This window comes from Beta vulgaris, chromosome 1 (genome assembly GCF_026745355.1).
Source record: "Beta vulgaris subsp. vulgaris cultivar EL10 chromosome 1, EL10.2, whole genome shotgun sequence".
NCBI classification, from domain to species: Eukaryota; Viridiplantae; Streptophyta; class Magnoliopsida; order Caryophyllales; family Amaranthaceae; genus Beta; species Beta vulgaris.
Window position 1 is genome coordinate 471,283 of NC_079202.1, and position 18,244 is coordinate 489,526.

The following is an 18,244-nucleotide window of genomic DNA, read 5'->3' on the forward strand; positions in this document are numbered from 1 at the left end:
GAAACTAACTAAAGTGAGTTGATCCCCTCTCCCCTCAAAAAAAAAAAACTAAAGTGAGTTGAATAGAATAAATCATCAGTTATTGAGTGTTAAGATTATTTTGATGTAGTCCCTTTGACTTGTATGGTATGACTCGAGGACAAGTGAGACCATGATTTTGCAACTATTATAGGGAAGTTGTGCAGTGACTGGTGCACAATGTGTCTGAATTTGTATGTTTGATGGTGTTTTTGTTAATCATGAAAGTAATGTTAGGGGTATTGACCAACTGATCTACAAGAGGGACACTGTGAGATTTTGTGAAGACAATTATGCATGCTCGAAAACAAGACTTTGTAAATGATCTAGTTGATGGAGCCACATCACCAACTGCTCAATCTTCTTAAGTTTCTTCGTGTTATAGTTTGGGGGACTTGTAATCAGTTGGATTACAATATTGATATTTTCTTTTTTGACATTAGAGAGTTGTGAGGATCTCTAAGAGAAAATTCAAGCGTTATTAGGTTTGCATGTAATTAAAGTCTTAGATTGAAAACTTTATTCTCCTGTCATCAAACTTGACATAGTTTACTATACTCAACACCCGAACAAGACTCTAAATGAGCCGATTCTAATCGAAAATGCTAAACACAATTGAACTTAACCTAATTGAAACCAAAGCTGATCCGAATCTAAATAGTAACTCAAATTCATCATAAATATAAAATTATAAAATTTTATCCGTAATTATTATAACTTTTATTAGTAATTCATAATTTATCTAAAGGTCCATTTTTTTTTTTCTTTCTCTAACTTATCTTTATTCATCTAAACTTCTTTGAGAATGCATAATAAAAATAAACGTTGACCAAAGGTCAACTTGGAAAAACTAGGAAGTTAAGTAATTAGAAGAAGAGGAAGAAGAAAAAGAAGCTTGATGATCACGCCTCTTTTTAGTGTTTAGGCTTTCGCACTTATAAAAACCAAAAACATGCTCACACTCACTCCTCTCTTCTCTCTCTCTTTCTCTCTCCACTGATGATGAATGGGAGACCCTAAAGCGACGTCGTGTTGTTCATCATCATCGTGGATTTCATTACCTCCTGGTTGCCGATTTTACCCTTCGGAGGAGCAACTCCTCTGCTACTACCTCCGCCCTAAAAACAATCAATCATCATCTTCATCTTCATCTTCATCGTCGAATTCTGAATTTTACGGCACAATTAAAGAGATAAATCTGTACAATTTCAACCCTTTTGAACTTCCAGAAATTACTTGTTTTCGATTCGGATTTAGGGGAAGAAAACGCCATTGGTATTGCTACACAGAGAAGAAGGTTAATGTTAATGGAGGTGAGGAGAGAGAAAGTAGGAGAAAGGCTGGTTTTGGGTTTTGGAAAAGGAAAGGTAAAGTTAGAGATGTTAATGTTATGAGTAATGGTGGAAAACTTGTTTTGGGAAGGAGGAAATGTTTCATCTTTTATTTGGATAAATGTAATGGCAAAACTAAAACTGCTATCAGGACTAATTGGTTGATGTATGAGTATGCCCTAATCGACAATGTCGAGGTTTTTTTCTTCTACTCTTTCTCTTCTTTATCATGTCCAATTTTTTGTTTTAGGGTTTTATTCTCTGCAATTTTGTAAATTTCTGTGAAGAATTTCAGATATATGTTTTGCTTTGGCTTCTATTCGATGTTAGAATTGCTTAATTTAGGTAAAAATAGAGGTGTATAAGTTTAACAGGAGAGAGAGATTGAAAACTTGAAGATGGAAATCAAGGGAAGAAGGTGAAGGTTTTTATTGATAAACTGGAAAATGTAGGAGTCAAAGATAAACTAAACAATTCGAGCACGTTTGGTTCATTATTTTTGGTCTCCAATAAACGGAATCAATTGCCGATTCCGTTTCTTCTTGTTTGGTTCAATCCTCATCAATCCATTACCATTATTTGGTGGTAATTGACTCCCCCAATTTGTTACAAAAACCATTAGTTTGTGGTGATGGTTACCATTTCCCTTTCTATTCCATTACCTGAACCAAACACCTAATAAAAGTAGTCATCTTTGTTACCATTCCCCTCCTCTGTTCATTTTCATTCCGTATCTCGAACCAAACGACCCCTTAGAACATAAAAATAACCTTTCACATTTTTGTAGTTGTCTACTGTCCTCTATCTATAGGAAGGGAGCGCCTACTTCCTTTCCCTCTACCTCTAAATTATCCTCGACTTTTCCCCAAACTACATCTAGTACAATTATAAAGTCATTCCTCATGTCAGCCTCTCTCCTTCTCACAAATAATATTATAGGAAATATTAGGGAAAGTTTGTTATTCATGATATATTAGTGTTGGAAGCTTTGCACAAGTAAATGTTACATAATCTAGCTGCCTAGGTTCACTGATCATTGTTTTCCCTTACATGTTTGCTTGCATTCATGCGTTTCAGCCACTTTCTTGCTTTAGCTTTGACTTTTTTCTTTCATTGTTAACATCATGTTCTGTATTAGTCATTTACATACTTTTTTGCAGGCCTCATTTGTTGTATGCCGAGTGTTTGTCAGATCACGTGGTCCAAACAGCATTTCAGAGCATGCTTTGAGTTCATGTGCTGAAGAAAGCATTGCAACTGTACGCCATATAGGTATTCAACACGACGGAAGCAATGTATCTGTTATGGATGATGATAAAGCACTTGGCTGTGATTATGTAAATGGTAAGATAACGGGACAACCACCAAATCTGATTGACGAGACAGAACCCAACAATCTGGTGATTTCCTTTTCCCTTGAGAGTGAATTAATATACTTGGATGTGCTATACATTTTGATGCTTTATCTTTATGTTAGATATCCAATGTGGCTTTTAAACAGTGAAATATTCTTTAATAGTGTTTAGGCAATATAATTGCTGGACTGTTGTGGTGTCATAAGAAGACTGGGTAGAGATCTAGGTTCGAAATGGCGCAACTTAATTTGGCTACTTGTAGGAGTAGCTGTAAATGGCATCTACTTATAAAGTAGACTAAGTCGGAGCCATCAGTCATATCTTGATCAGCATTTCAATGTAATTCTTCATCTGCACCCTAATGTATGTTGAACTTCCTTATAAGTTTCATCCTAAAATAAGGCAAATGCTTGGTTTGCAACTGAAGATAAATGCATTGTAGTTCTTTATCTAACAAATAGGCATTGAATTGAGGTAACTTTTCTTCTTCATCCCTGCCTAATACAAACATCAAGAAAGAGGTGAGGTGACTTGCCCGTCAAAATTGAATCCAGTTTAAGAGTTACAAAAGAAACTCAATTCTCTCTCTCCCTTTTTACGAAATATATTTGTTTAATAGAATGGTTTTGCTGTATCCATCCAGACTAATCCCAATTCAACCCATTTTGTTTCCCCAAGTCATGAGCTTTGTGGAATGGACGGAGTAGCTTCTAGACCTTTATAGAACTCTTCTCTACCTTCTTTTTTAACCCTATTGTTGCTCTCTCTCTCTCTCTTTCATATCCACCAATACCAAAGTCAAAGGAAATGGACTATACTACTGTAGCATTTTATTGTCAATTTGAAGTGTCTTTTTTACTCATACATACTCCTTGTCAACTATTTAAGGAAAATTTTCCACAGACAATGTACAGCTTGTCTGTCTCCACTTTTAGCAAATTCAAGCTTCAAAAAAAAGTGTCTTGAGTTTTTCCTCTGCTTTCTGTTTGCACATGTTCATTACTATGGTAAGCCTCTCTTACACGAGATGCTATAACTTTATTAGTTTAGTTTACTGTAGTTGAACTTTTAGAGCAGAGGAAACATGCTCAGATATTAGATAGAGTGGTAGTAGTTTTTCTGTCCTTTGTGGCAGTAATCTGGAGTTTCAATGGTTTATGGCACTCAAAGAGAAACAAAATTTTTCTTCAAGAACCTGGAAACTCCTTATCTTCCAAACTACCCATTTCAAAAGTCAAGCTTAATATAACGAGTTTGCTTACTGAAATTACGGAATTTGTGGATTTGATTTCTTCAGTGTTTCTCGTTGTTTTTCTCCATGTGAAACTCCTATAGGCTATAGGTCTGCCGACTTTCATTTGCAAATGGCATGAATTTAAGCTTTTCAAGCAGCACTTTGGTTGTTTGAGGCAATTTGAATCCGGACCTTGGAACACATGTAATGGCGGATGTTCTGTTAAATACTTCAATAGAGTAGCTAAATCAGTGACTCTATCCGTAACCGTTTGAAAACTTCACATTATATTCCTGGTCCTTGGCAGTTACTACATCATGTATTGCAATAGGATAATTCTTTATAATGGACATTTTTTTCTTGAAATCACATTATATCTATTTGACTATACGAGTTATGTTATTTTGGTCACTGAGAGTAATAATTTAGATTACAGGCAGAGAGATTAGCAAAGGGAAAGATGTTTGAGAGTGGAGCGGGGGTTGAGAAAGTGTTACCATATCTAATTGAACCTCGACATTAGTCATGGTATAAGAAGCTGATGGTTTGTAATTTTTGCTATCACTTCACTTGTAATGGGTCTTCATTGATGTATTGTTGATTTGTTTGTACAAATGGCATGTATGCCAAGAGTTGAGTTATATACATAATGATATGCATTGAGTATAGGGGACGGTTAATATTGTAAATACAAATAGGTAGTCTAGCTTGGAGAGAAAGCAAGTGAGGAGGAACTTGATTCCATGGTACCTAAAGAAATTGCAACTCATCTGAGTTGAGATTCAACTCCCTCTATTTGATGGAAGGAATCTGAATGAATGGATTTGGGAGATGGAAGATTACTTCCAACTTTTTTGGTTTAGCGAAGAGGAGAAGTTGAAGACTGCTTGTGTTGGCCTGGAGGATGACGCACTGAGATGGTTTTAAGCGGAGCACAAACGAGGGCCCGGGCCCTTCTTCTGGTGGGAGGATTTGAAGGAGTAGGTGATGCAGCGTTTCCCTTGAGCTGGAATTTTCACACTAGACTTTGGCAAGGTTTGTGAAGAAATCAAACTCATCTTCAAGCTAAGGGTAGGGCTGATTTTTCTACAGCGAGTACTTATCTCAAAGAACACCCACAATCCAAAGCACAAGGATTTGGAAAGCTGTCGGTGGAAACGGAGCAACCTGAATGGGAGGAGAGGAAGGGACGACCAACTTCGGTGGAGGAAGAGAAAGTGGTGGATGAAACAAAAGAAACTCGAACCACCATTACTGCCTTTCAAGCTTCCGACGAGGAAGAAGTTGATGCGGAGGAAGAGGATCCTTTAAATTTGAAGAGAAGTGGATTTGGAAAGAATCCATCCGTCGTCGCCGATGAAAATAATGTGGCACTAAATGAAGGAAGATCAGAAAAAGGAGCCTCGGGTGGTGCTTCCAAAAGTTTTCGAGGTGGTTACAACGACGAAGGGTGGGAGGCTTAATTGAATCTAAGTGGGTTGCAAGTGAACCACATTGGGAAAAATTCGAGCGTGGTGGTGCTGCATAAAGTGGATCCGGCTGTGGTCGAGGTTCAGAAGTGGTAGAATGAGGGTAGCCTCATGCTAGGAGGAAAATGCACAGGAGGTTAATTGAATTTGGTGAAGTTAAAATTGGGTCCAAATTGGATCCACTCCTATATAGCCCAAAGATTTTTTATGCAAGAAGTTCAGGCCCATTTTTGTTTACTCATCCTTTACAAATGTGAACACTTCTACACTTCATATTATAATAAGCCCATGTACTCGTGCAGAACTTTTAGGACCCACTAATTCTAACTCAAAGGTTAATTATCTACCTACCTATTCTTTTAACCCTCTCCATTCTTCGAGCTCACAATCCAAAGTCACAAGAAGTACATTTGGGCCGAATTCTGACTTTCCCAATTCTAAACCTACCACTCTATCCATTCCAATGTTTATCAACCCCAACTTAGCTTTCCCACCAGATGTTCCTTTCAATTCTATAATGTGCACACCGATCCAACCAAAGCAAACCATGATCATTCAACCCAAGACCGAGCATCCTTCCATGATGAGTCCCTCATATTTTTCAACAAGTCTAAGTCCACAACAATCATAGCAACTATCATTCAATACTTCTTTGAGCAGAATTCAGAATAGGACATTGGCCAACACTGTCAAGGCCAGGAATTTAGAGCTGATTACTATCCATCTTGAGGACAAGGTGAAAGTTTGGGTGGCCGGTAATGTTATGAATTGAGTATAATGGAGGGGTAATATTATAATTACAAATAAGTAGTCTAGCTTGGACTTTTGCAGAGAAAGCAAGTGAGTTAGCTGTATAAATGTAGGGGATTAATGAGAGTAAATGGGTATGAAGAGTATATTTGATGGTTCATTTTAGTGGTTAGCTTTGGGGTGTGTCAAGTCACTTGAATACTTGACAATCCATCCTTATTTTATGTAATTTCCATTGTTATCAATCAAATATCATCTGCTTTATTTTATTGCCAAAAGATCCAGTTTATTACACATACATAATGGGGAATGGGGGCAGTGCAAAAGCTTTTGCGGATTGGTTAATTAGACTCTTTACATTGGGAAAATCATAGTTGTGATTGGAGTTAGCAAATTATTAGTAACTTTTTCTCTCTTTAAGGCCTCTTGCTTAGTAGTTACCATGGTGGTAATGGTAATGACATACCACTTTGGTGTAATGGTGAATGCTAATGCACTTTGGTGTACATTTGGAAAGTCTGTTGTCAATATCTATGGTAATGCTATTTCACCTCAAACATTGCTTTCTTCATATACCATCCATTACAACGTAGGAAGGTGGTATTAAGCTTTGTGAAATGGACAGAGTAGCTTCTAGACCTTTATAGAACTCTTCTCTACCTTTTTTTTTAACCCCAATGATGCTCTCTCTCTCTCTCTTCATATCCACCAACACCATAATCAAAGGAGATGGACTATACTACTGTAGCAATGTATTGTCAATTTGAAGTGTTTTCTTACACATACATACTCCTTGTCAACTTGTTAAGGAAAATTTCCTACACAGAGAGTGAACAGCTTGCCAGTCTCCACTTTTAGCAAATTCAAGCTTCAATAAAGGTGTCTGAGTTTTTCCTCCCCTTTCTGTTTGCACATGTTCATTACTATGGTTAGCCTCTCTTACGCGAGATGTTATAACCTTTTTAGTTTAGTTTACTGTAGTTGAGCTTTTAAGAGTAGAGGGAACATGCTCAAATATTTGATAGAGTGAAAGTAGTTTGTCTGCCCTTTGTGGCAGTGATCTGGAATTTTAATGGTTTATGGCACTCAAAAAGAAACAAAACTTTTCTTCAAAACCTGGAAACTCCTTATCATCCAGACTACCCATTTCGAAAGTCAAGCATAACAAAACCAGTTTGCTTACTGAAATCCCAGATTTTGTGGATTTGATATCTTCAGTGTTTTTCGTCGTCTTTTTCCATGTAATACTCCTATAGGTCTGCTGACTCTCATTTGCGAATGGCATGAATTGAGGCTTTTCAAGCCTCACTTTTTGGCTGTTTGAGGCAATTTAAATCCGGACGTTGGATCACGTTTAATGGTGGAGGGGGATCTGTTAAATATTGTAATGGAGTAGCTAAATTAGTGACTATGTCCATAATTGTTTGAAAAGTTCACATGATTCCTAGCAGTTACTACATGTATCTATTTTGGGTTGGAAAACTGCAATAGGATATTTCTTTATAATGAACATGTAATCTTGAAATTACCTTATATCTATTTGACTATACGAGCTATGTTATTTTGGTCACTGACAATAATAATTTAGATTATAAAAGGACCAAGGTAGAGAGATTAGCAAAGGGAAAGATGTTTGAGAGTGGAGCGGGTTAATGGATGATTAAAGATTGAACAATATGGAAATATGATATCTGAGTTTAGTTCAGTGCTTCGATTAGCGTCTAACCATTAAACCCAAGCACTTTAGCTAAGTTGACATTGAAGTAATATTTAGTGCCCAATCTTGAAACGAAAGCAAGCCTAGAGGCTTGCTTTGGGGTCCAAGGTTATATAGTAATTCTCAGAATAGTAAATATGATAAATCTACTTTAGGTAGTAAACATGTAGGAGTAAGGAAAGCCAGATTGGTACTGATTTGAATATGATTTTAATTCTTAGGGAAAATACTTTAGGAGAAACAATTTGAGTAGACAAGGAATATAGTCAATATACGTAACCCTCAAGAGAATGTAGGGATTTTTTTTTTTGGGGCCGGGGGGGGGGGTACAAGTCAGAATGGGGGGGGGGGGTAAATATATATATATATAAAATATGCTGGAGTCGAAGTTTTACTTCCCATCAAATTGGCATATGGAGTAATGATTACTAGCCTAGACGTCAATTCTATGCATATTCTTTTTTACTCTTCCGTTTTCTTAGTGTCAGTGTCGTTTGTTGAAGTTTCACTTATTCCATGCATGCGATATTCACTATGACGACCTCCTCTTTTGATAAATCTAGGGGATGGGTGGGTATGTGAAGGAGGGGAGGGTAGAGCATAGTTTTTAAGAGGTGTGAGGCACAATGAGGTGCATAGGGCTCGTAAAGCTTAGGCACAAGGCGAATGTACGCACATCTCATAGGCGTGATGGGAGGGTAGAGCATAGTTTTTAAGAGGGGTGAGGCACAATGAGGTGCAAAGGGTTCATGAAGCTTAGGCACAAGGCGAATGCGAGTACATCTCACAGGCGTGATGCACCTCTTTTTTCCTTTTTTTTGGCTTTTGTGGTTTTTAAGTTCAGTAAAAGACCCCCATATATAAGTAAGATGGATATTGGTCATTGGATAGTACTTCAAAATAAAAGCTTTTAAAAAGAATCAGAGTAGGGCCGCATCTTTCATATGAGGGGGAGGGGAGAGGGATGGAAGATAGAGGGGGGGGGGGTCTTCTTATCTAATTGAACTTGAACATGAAACGTGGTATAAACAGCTGCTGGATGTATAAGTTCTGCCATTCCTTCACTTGTTTATGGGTCTACATAATGTATTGTTGGTACGAATGACATGTATGCCAAGAGTTGAGTTATACTTCGTTTCTTTTTACTTGCGATGTAGTAGTGGTTTGCACAATAGTAAAAAGGAAAGAGAATGTTGAAAATGACATCTAGCTCATTTAAGTCAACACACGGAATTACCTACTCCCACCCATCTTCCCCTCCTACCCCCACCACTGCTAGCCCACCGCCGCCACTAGACCAACCACACACCCACTGCCAGCCCAACTGCACTACCATGCACTGCCACAGCCCACCAACACAACCCCACCACCACTGCCTGTGCCGCAAACTCAACAGCACCACCACCCCCTTTGCCAACCCAAAGTGCCGCACCACCACGGCGCCACCAGTGGCACCACCATCAACAATACCTATCCAATTATCTCATCAATGGATCTCAAAAAAAGGGGAAAGACACTCAACAACAATTCTCAAAACTCATATTCTCCCAACAACTTGCAACCCAGAAAGAATTGAGGGGGAGAAAGAGTGTTACCATATCTAATTGAACCTCGACACTAGTTGTGGTATAATCAACGGATGGATCTATTATTTTTGCTGTTACTTCACTTGTTTAGTTGTTTATGGGTCTTCATGGATGTGTTGTTGGTACAAATGGAGTGTATGCCAAGAGTTGAGTTATATATATAATGGGGAATTGGGCAGTGCACAAGCTTTTGCGGATTTGTTAATTACACTGACCTTGGGAAAATTATATTGTGATTGGAGTTGGCAAATTATTAGTAATTTGTATCTCTTAAGGCCTGTTTGCTTAGCAGTCATACATGGTCGTAATGGTAATTTGGTGTAATGGTGGTATTGCTAATGTAGTTTGGTGTACATTTGTAAAGGAAGCCTGTTTTCGATATCCATGGTAATGCTATTTTACATCAAACATTGCTGTTCTTCATATACCATCCATTACCCCCTTGCTTTCAGCTGCATTTTGGGCTGATTTTTTGCAGTAGCGAAGCGCTTAACTGAAGGGTGTACCTTTTTTAACCATCAGTTTTGTTTTTTTTAAAAATTTATTAGCCCTTTTATGCACTTTGGTGTACATTTTTAAAGCAACTTGGCTGATTCATGTAGGAAGGTTGTATTGAGCAATAATGCAAATTGATGGAGAAATCTATATGTTTTGCCGAAGTTTCACTGCCATGAGAAACTAAAGTATGTTACTATTACCATCATTTATCACCATCTACCAAACAGGTCGTTGAGGTTTTCTTTTTGGCTTTAAGCTTAATAGATGAACATTATGTGATGTCTCATTTGAGGCGACCATTAAGTCTCTATATTATTAGCTTGGTGATGATGGTCCACTTGCTTAGTTTCAAAGAGAAAGCCTTATCTTTAAAAAGAAAATAGAAAAAGCCGTAGGTGGAGGTACAAAATTGTAGACCAGCTACATACTACAACCTTTGACAGGCGCTATGTGGTGAGGCGCTTTTTTGCCTAGAGGTGTTTAGTTAGCAATGTAAGGCAAATATATTAATAAAGTAAAAACCTTCTTTCAATCAAACTCTCCCAAACTTGTGTTTGCAACTTTGCATGGTCACTAATGTGCATCTCTGACCGCTAATGATCTTATTTTACGCTTTTGTAAATATGATAAAAATATAATTATTATTAAAATTCTCTTTGAAACCAAACACTATTCTAGACTATTAGAGATGATTATTGTGTTGTTCACAAACAAAAGATATTTAACACAATTAGAGGCGCACTTTGGTTTGTTTGGTTGCAAAATTTAAGTTAGAAATGATTATTGTGTTGTTCACAAAGCGAAGTGTGCCTCACACATTTGGTGAGCACCTTTGCTTCACGCCTCATGCCAGGCCACAAACCCTTAGCGCTTCATTGTTCCCCACTCTCTTTAAATTGAAGGAAAAAGCCAGCATGAATAGAGTTATAAATAAAACGAAGCAAATAAGGAGAGTAGAAATGAAGAAAATATGGAGGTGTGATGTCTTACCCAGATTTTTTTATTTTTATTTGAGGGTATCACCTCAAGCCTAGATAAAGCTAACCACTTGTGCAAGAGAAACTGAAATTCTAGAACTTACAAAATTTTTGCTATCAACGGCATTTAACTGCTTGATCAATGCTTGACTCAACTTGCTATGTCCATTAACTACCCTTGTGTTTGCAACACTTTACATATGCAGTTGAGAATGTAATGAGTGAAGAATCTATATCTTCTGTATGCTCCAACACGAGGTTTCAAAACTAGATTATATGTCCAGTAAGTATCCTTGAATCTTCACGAAGGCATTTGAGGATTGTACTATGAAGTATTCATATATGGTGTGTGTTTGGCTATGAAGTTTAAGCTTCCTCTACTCTACCTTCAGGTCTCCTTCACTGTGCTCTTGTGATATTTACATGTATAACTTGGCAGTATAACTCCGCCAAAATTTCCTTCCAATTTCATTGGGTTTTGAACTAGTATGTTTACTTGAGAATTCATCTTGATGCGGGAACAAACTGATGTTCCTTCTTATTGAAGAGCTCTAGTTCTGTTTTTAAGACTCCTTATAGTTTCCTAGTTCTGTTAGGATTCTAATATGCTAGAATTTTAGTGTTTTTTGGACTTTTAATTAGAGTTCATGTTATAATGGAACTCTTAGAACAATAGAAGTCCTATAAGATTAGAAGTCTAATAATATGATGAATCTAATCTTGGTTTAGTAGAAGCCTATGGTGTGAGAATTCTATAGTTATTAGGATTCTAGTGTAAATAGAAGTTTATTTACTATCCTACCTAGGACAAGATTTCTTGTTTTAAGCACTTTAGGAGTCTTATATAATTAGGGGAATAATTTTTTATTCAAGTAGTATTTGGTTTATAAACCAAAATCAAAGAAACGAGACTTGTTTTGACCCCTCTTAACTGCGACTTAAGATTCTTTATCGTAGTTACTTCACTTAGTGTTCGTTTCCTTTTGATTAGATCACAAAATATCCAACTTTTTGTGACTTAATAAATCACATCACATCTGGACTTAAAATGAAATGGAGCATGTCAACTTTGATTTTATATTTTTATTGTTTTAGTTTCATTTTCTTCTTTGTTTCACTGGAAATCTTATCTTTTCGTATGTATTAACAGGTGAAATCACCTGAGCATGCTGGCAGTGCTGACATGCTGGTCGGTTCTTTGTCTGCTCGACATATAACATCTATCCTAGAAGGAGATTATATAGAGTTGGATGATCTGGTATGACAAGCCTGCGATAACATATTATACAAGAAGGAACCACTAATTATTTAGTTGCAAGAAAGTTTTGTTGAAGAAAATTGCAACTATTGCTTTTCAACACTTCACATTTATGCTGATACTACAACATTGTACACCGGAGACTGGCATCCACCGAAATCTGCATTGGCATCCATGGTATGATGAATTAGACCCCTGTAACGAACACTAGAATGTGGTATTATATCAAACTTATGTAGGGACCCTGATACAATAGCTCTAATATCAAAAGTCTAAGTTCGACAATGTCGTGGCAGGATGTGTACCTGTTAATGGTGAGTTTTTACAACTGGTTATCAGTTATCACTTTCTATTTTTGCTTATACACTCCCAACTCATATCCATATTGGATTTGCAGATTTTCTCCAGTTCCTTTAACAGGCAACGTTTGCACATACTGTTTTGGGTATCAGTGTAGTCCCAATTGTGGAGAGTAGTTCTCTCGACGAAGCCCTTATTCGTCCCTGGATGCTTTATATATATTTGTTCTAGCAAGAGGTGGGAATGCTTTTGAAAGTAATCTGCAAATTAAGCTTTGAAGGAATTGTCTTGTAATTATTTCTTTCTTCTGTCCTAGTTGGCTGTGAGTAATATTGTTCTAAGTTCTGATTTCACTTGTAAGGCTCATCATATCGTAAGCGACGGATCCAATTGTTTTAGTTTCTCCTAGAATTATGGCAGGGCGCTTACTTTTCTGTGGGATTCATCAAGAGTGATGTTTTGGATTATTGTTTTTTTCCTTCCTAATTTCATTAGAGTTTAAATTGTGATCTTTCTAGGAGGATCTCACTACAATACTCCTACCTGGCATTTTATATCGGCTTGAAATTACCCAGTTTTTCCTTTAAGCCATACTTTTGTTCTTACAGATCTGGGTTTGATCTTTTTAGCTGTATATTCTCAAGGCAGGTCTCCTGAATAATTTCAAACTCGCACCCGTCGGAAGCAAGAAGCACCTTAGTGAAGAGTGAAGGCGCTAACTTAAGTTCTTCCTTGGTGAATATGCTAACCATATAGGTATTTGGAGCAATTGACTTGACAGTTGGTTGTGTAAGAGACTGTTTACTTTTAGTTTAAAATTAGGCATGGTTCAAGTCCAATATTAAGAAGAGAATGTCACTTTATTTTAATATAGCGATTAGTTTAATCTATTTAGTGATTAGTTTAATCTATTTTGTGATCGGAATAAATCTATTGAGTAATGACATTCATTAACCTATTTAATGACTAGTTTAAATCGTTTGGTAAGACAATCGAGTTATTTTTTGAAATTGTCTGTTGTAGTTTGAGATTGAAGAAAACAAAGGAAGGAAAAAAGAATGGATGACAAGAATAGTGTTGAGTTAGACTAAAATAGAATGAGCTTGTTAGAAAATTCAGTATAAAGTTTGTCTAATTTTATGTTAAAATTAGACCGTCTATTCTAATAATTTGTATTGACCTTATAATGACCATCATATAAAAAAATCCTAATGTATGTTTTTTTGGTTATTTGGAGGAAATAAATAATTAGATAACAAAGGATAGGAGTTGTTAGAAAATTATGATACTTAATTTTTTTGTGTTATTTAGAGGAAATGGATATACAGAGCAAGTCTCACTTAAAGTGGCATAACAAGTGGTCTAAGAATCTAATGTACATTTAAATGGTCTAGGAAAACAATTGAATTTTTTCCTTGAATAATGCAAAAGTGGATTTTAATTCTCAAAATATGCCCAAAACAATTAAAATTCTCTGCGTACCGTCCACGTAGGACGGCACGCGAGAAAATTGTTTTTTTTTTTGTTTTAACCCACGGAAATCGCTATTTAAAGTAGCGGTTTAATTTTAAAATAAACCGCTACTCTGAGTAGCGGTTTACCTGCGCAAAATATGATAAGCAGATATCAGTTTAATTTTTTTTTTTTTTTTTAAAACGCTACTCTGAGTAGCGGTTTTACCTAAGTTGAAAAAAAAAATTCTCGGCACTTGTAAACCGCTACTGCAAGTAGCGGTTTTACTAAAAAAAAAAAAATCTCGCGTGCCGTCCTACGTGGACGGTACGCAGGAATTTTTTTTTTTTTTGGGCATATTTTAGAAATTAAAACCCACTTTTGCATTATCCAATGAAAAAATGCGAAAACAGTTTGCACCGCTAGAATAATCTTATCAAGTTTTGTGTTGATCACTCTTTGTTCAGCTTTTAAGAAAAGTATTTAGGTTGTTTTTCACATTTTCTTCCACTGTCTCCATTTTTATCATCCACCACGAAACCAACACCCCCCCTCCTTATCTCTCGTCAGGAGCAATGATATTCCCATATTCAATATGATCCAATATTATAATATTTATGTAATTTTTATGACAAAAGTAATATTAAAAAATTATACATTTTTTTTTTCATATATTTTTATTTTTGGGAATTGTTAGTTGAAATCTTATATCATATCTTAGCACTATTTTATCATATCGATTAGTTATTATATCATATCTAGACTACATCTAATCATATCAAGTAAGAGTTTGTCTTGTAAGAGACCGCCTACTTTTAAATTAAAATTAGGCAATGATAAGCCCAATATTAAAAGGAAAATTATCCCCATAGTGACTAAGTTAATTTCTTTCGGTGACTAGTTTAATCTATTTAGTGACTAGGTCTACTTTTATATTAAAATTAGACCGTCTCTTTTAATAATTTTTAATCAAGTAAATGATATGAGAAATGTTATCCCGTATCGGGTATGAGAGAATACTTCCTCCTCTCATCAGTCATCAGGCCATCAACTATGCTCGCTAATTAGTTCTTTTTCATGTTTCCCCCCTCAAAATCTGATATTTTATTTTCAAAGCTCTATGACATTTTTTTATGGTTAGTCATGGGATGTGGCTCACTAATTAGTATTTGTTGTGTTATTTTCTAATCAATCTATTCTCAAAAAAAAGTATTATGATTTTTTTTGAGATTCACATATAAACACCCATTTTGATAAAATTTGAAACAAACATGAAGTATTTGAATTATCAAAAAAAAAAAAAAAAATGAAGTATTTGGTGAAATTGATTATAAGCTACGACAAATTGAATGAGGATGGGACAATGAATTGTAGAGAAAAAGGACCAATTTTTTTTCTTTTAAAAATGGGTGTTGACGCTCCAATCAAAAGAAAAATTGTTACATACGAAACTCTAGATAACACTTCAAAGTTTTAAAGTGTGACAATAGGTTTGAAAAGTGTTACATAAGTGAAGTTATAGTAACACTATAAGTGTTACAAGATAAGGGAGAGGTGGTAGCTCAATGGAGTCTCACTCCGAATTCTAGGACATTGGGGGTTGATCTTCGAACCAATTATCAAGAAAAATAAAATAAAAAAAATAAGTGTTGTCAGATGCTCTTTAAAATGTTGCATAATAACATATAAGTAACATCAACAGTTGTATCATGTAATTTTCACTGCCTCCCAAAATTTATATTGAATTGAATTTCGTTTGATTCTTATGAATTTATGATTTTTGGGATATTCTTTGCATATGTTCTTCTAAATTTTTAAATTGTTTTTATCTTTTCTGATTTTGATCAATCTTCAAACAAGATATCATCTAATACTTGAAATGTGTATTAGGAAATCATCTGGATGAATGATGATGGAGTAGCAAGCAAAAGTTCATCTTATTTAGTATTTTTTAACAATCCATTCCACTCTATTTACCAATTTATTAAAACTTTAACGATTCTCTATTCAGTTGGTAAATATAGAAATAGGTAGGATGATTTTGAATCAAGATCAAATCAGGCATATCATGGAAGTATCATGGTGCATAAACCCATGGATTTGGAATGGCACACAATCAATTACACAAACTCTGTTGTATGGTACTCCTATATTGGTATCCCTCATAAATCAATTTTCTAGATCTAATTTATTTGTTCTTCTACGTTTTTATTTTGTGTAGGCAAGGATCTCCTCAAATTTTATGTTGTCTCTTGAAAGAATTGCAGATTGGTGTGAAAGTATAGGCACTAGATTTTGCTATATTGAGTATTGAGTTTCTTAGGAATTGAAGTAATTCTCATTTGATTCTATTTTTCAATTGAATCGGTTTAGTGGGAAATTATATGTTAGAGAAGGTAGTTAATTATTTTGTTGGTGGGCATCCTATATTTGGGATATCGAGAATGTGGGCGTTGTTTCACTTATGTAAGAGATGACACTCAATCTTGGAACCTTTAACATCGAAGGTAAAATCAATACTACTAAACTATCACATGTTGCTCTTTGGTCAGTGTTTAATTTGCTATGTGACATATTAGCGCATAGTAGTATGAGATATTAATTCATTATTATTGACACCATTTATTACTATCTATCAAATAACCGATAAAACTACAAAGAGTATATTTGAAAACTCTAATTCATTTGGACCTAGGACTTAATGTTAAATTGCTTTTAATTTTGTTTGACCTTCAGCTAAAAGAATGAGTGGAACATGATACTATTTTCTCTCCATCTACTTCTAATTTTATTTTTTAAATAATTTGGGGAGTTGGGGTTGTGTTTTTTATAATTTTTTTTCATTTATTGACTAAGGTTGAGAAGTATGGAATTTTTACCGTTCTCGTTTCATCAACTTATTTCTCTAATTACCTTTACGTGCATTTTCATTTCATAGTTTTCTTTATCTAACTCCACTTTTTATATCCGTTGTTGCTTTACAGGTCATATGAGTTCTGCTTAATTGAGAGTTTGATAATTTTATTAACCTACAAACAGTGAATAAGATGTAATTCTTGAAGCATAAATGTAAAATTGTACACTCCATACATTATTAGTATAGTTTTGTAACTTAAAAGGAGGTTGATGCTCGTAATAATTTAATCAGTGTACAATTAGCGAAGATTAATAAAGTTAATTAGATATAGGAATTCGATAGAGGGACGGAGGGACTATGTTACTTAGAGGTGGGCATGGGCCGGGCCAGCACTCAGCCCGGCCCAACCCGGCCCGTTGTCTGCTATGTGGGCCGCGGGCCTGTCATGGTCAAGAAATTTTACTTTAGGCCCGCACTGGCACGAGCCCGTGGGCCTAACGCTTCTCTTCTTTGTTTTTTAGCCTAAAACTATCAAAAATACAAAAAAAACAACATAAAATACAAGCCCGCCCCGCGGGCTCGTGGACAAAAATTTGAAATTCCAAGCCCGACCCGCCACTCACGGACTCGGGCCCGACACGACCCGTCATTTCCACAAGCCCGCGGGCGGAGCCCGTGAACAAGCCTGGCCCGGCCCATACCCAGGTCTAAATTGTTACTACACTATCTACAAGCTAATTTTCCTTCTCCTTCATATATTGTATAAGGAGTTTATTTTTCTTTTACCTTCTTCACTGTATCTAATTTAGATTTATGAAATTTCAAAAATTGAATAGTATTTATATATTACTAATATATTTCTAAACTTTCAATTTCAAAAATTATAATACAAAATTATAATTTATATGTATCAATAATACATAATATATGAAGTATTTAAGTTGTATTTGAAGTTAGATTTTTTTTACACTATAAATGAGTTAAGAAAATCTTAAATCACATTCCCTCCCGTTTTTATTAATTTACCCGTATTCCTTTTTTAGATGTCCCTTACTAGTTTACCCCTTTCGTTTGTTTCTATTTTTTTGAAATGAGACCACTAACTTTTTATCATACATACATTCAACTTTAATATAAAATAATAATTTCTCTTTTTTTTTTCTATGATCCACAACATTAGTTCTTCTAAAACTCTATGCAAAAAAAAAAAAGGTAAACTAATAAAAATCGGAGAAAATTAATATTTAAAAAATTCGTGCATCGCACGGGTGCTAATCTAATAACCCAGATAAAACAAAAGCCAGGAGTACATGACAATAATAGAGGGACAAGTAAAATAGAAGATACAAAATGCAGCACTGTAGCTACTATTATCATCTGTTAACTAACAGAGCTTAGTCTATTTCAAATAGTACACTATAATTATTACACCTTTGAAAGAA

At 35.4% G+C, this 18,244-nt stretch overlaps 1 protein-coding gene across 4 annotated transcripts; it reads left to right on the forward strand.

The window, feature by feature from the left end:
* Nucleotides 1–956: 956 nt before the first annotated feature.
* On the forward strand, nt 957–13,080 carry LOC104902625 (NAC domain-containing protein 72). 4 transcript variants are annotated; one of them, XM_048637726.2, is made up of 6 exons: nt 957–1,546; nt 2,510–2,749; nt 10,063–10,143; nt 11,142–11,218; nt 12,086–12,507; nt 12,591–13,080. In XM_048637726.2, the coding sequence occupies exons 1-3, from the start codon at nt 1,025–1,027 to the stop codon at nt 10,081–10,083; spliced, it is 783 nt and encodes a 260-aa protein (XP_048493683.1). In that variant the 5' UTR covers nt 957–1,024; the 3' UTR covers nt 10,084–10,143; nt 11,142–11,218; nt 12,086–12,507; nt 12,591–13,080. The 4 variants fall into 4 exon arrangements, with proteins under 4 accessions (XP_048493683.1, XP_019105518.1, XP_048493684.1 ...); XM_019249973.3 differs by lacking the exon at nt 11,142–11,218; XM_048637727.2 differs by lacking the exon at nt 10,063–10,143.
* The last annotated feature ends 5,164 nt before the right edge of the window (nt 13,081–18,244 follow it).

Excerpts from the sequence above, each read along its gene's own strand:
- LOC104902625 (XM_010690479.4), top strand. The coding sequence starts at position 1,025 with ATGGGAGACCCTAAAGCGACGTCGTGTTGTTCATCATCATCGTGGATT. Across the intron at positions 1,547-2,509 it reads CCCTAATCGACAATGTCGAG|GCCTCATTTGTTGTATGCCG; the intron begins GTTTTTTTCTTC and ends ACTTTTTTGCAG. Across the intron at positions 2,750-12,085 it reads AGACAGAACCCAACAATCTG|GTGAAATCACCTGAGCATGC; the intron begins GTGATTTCCTTT and ends ATGTATTAACAG.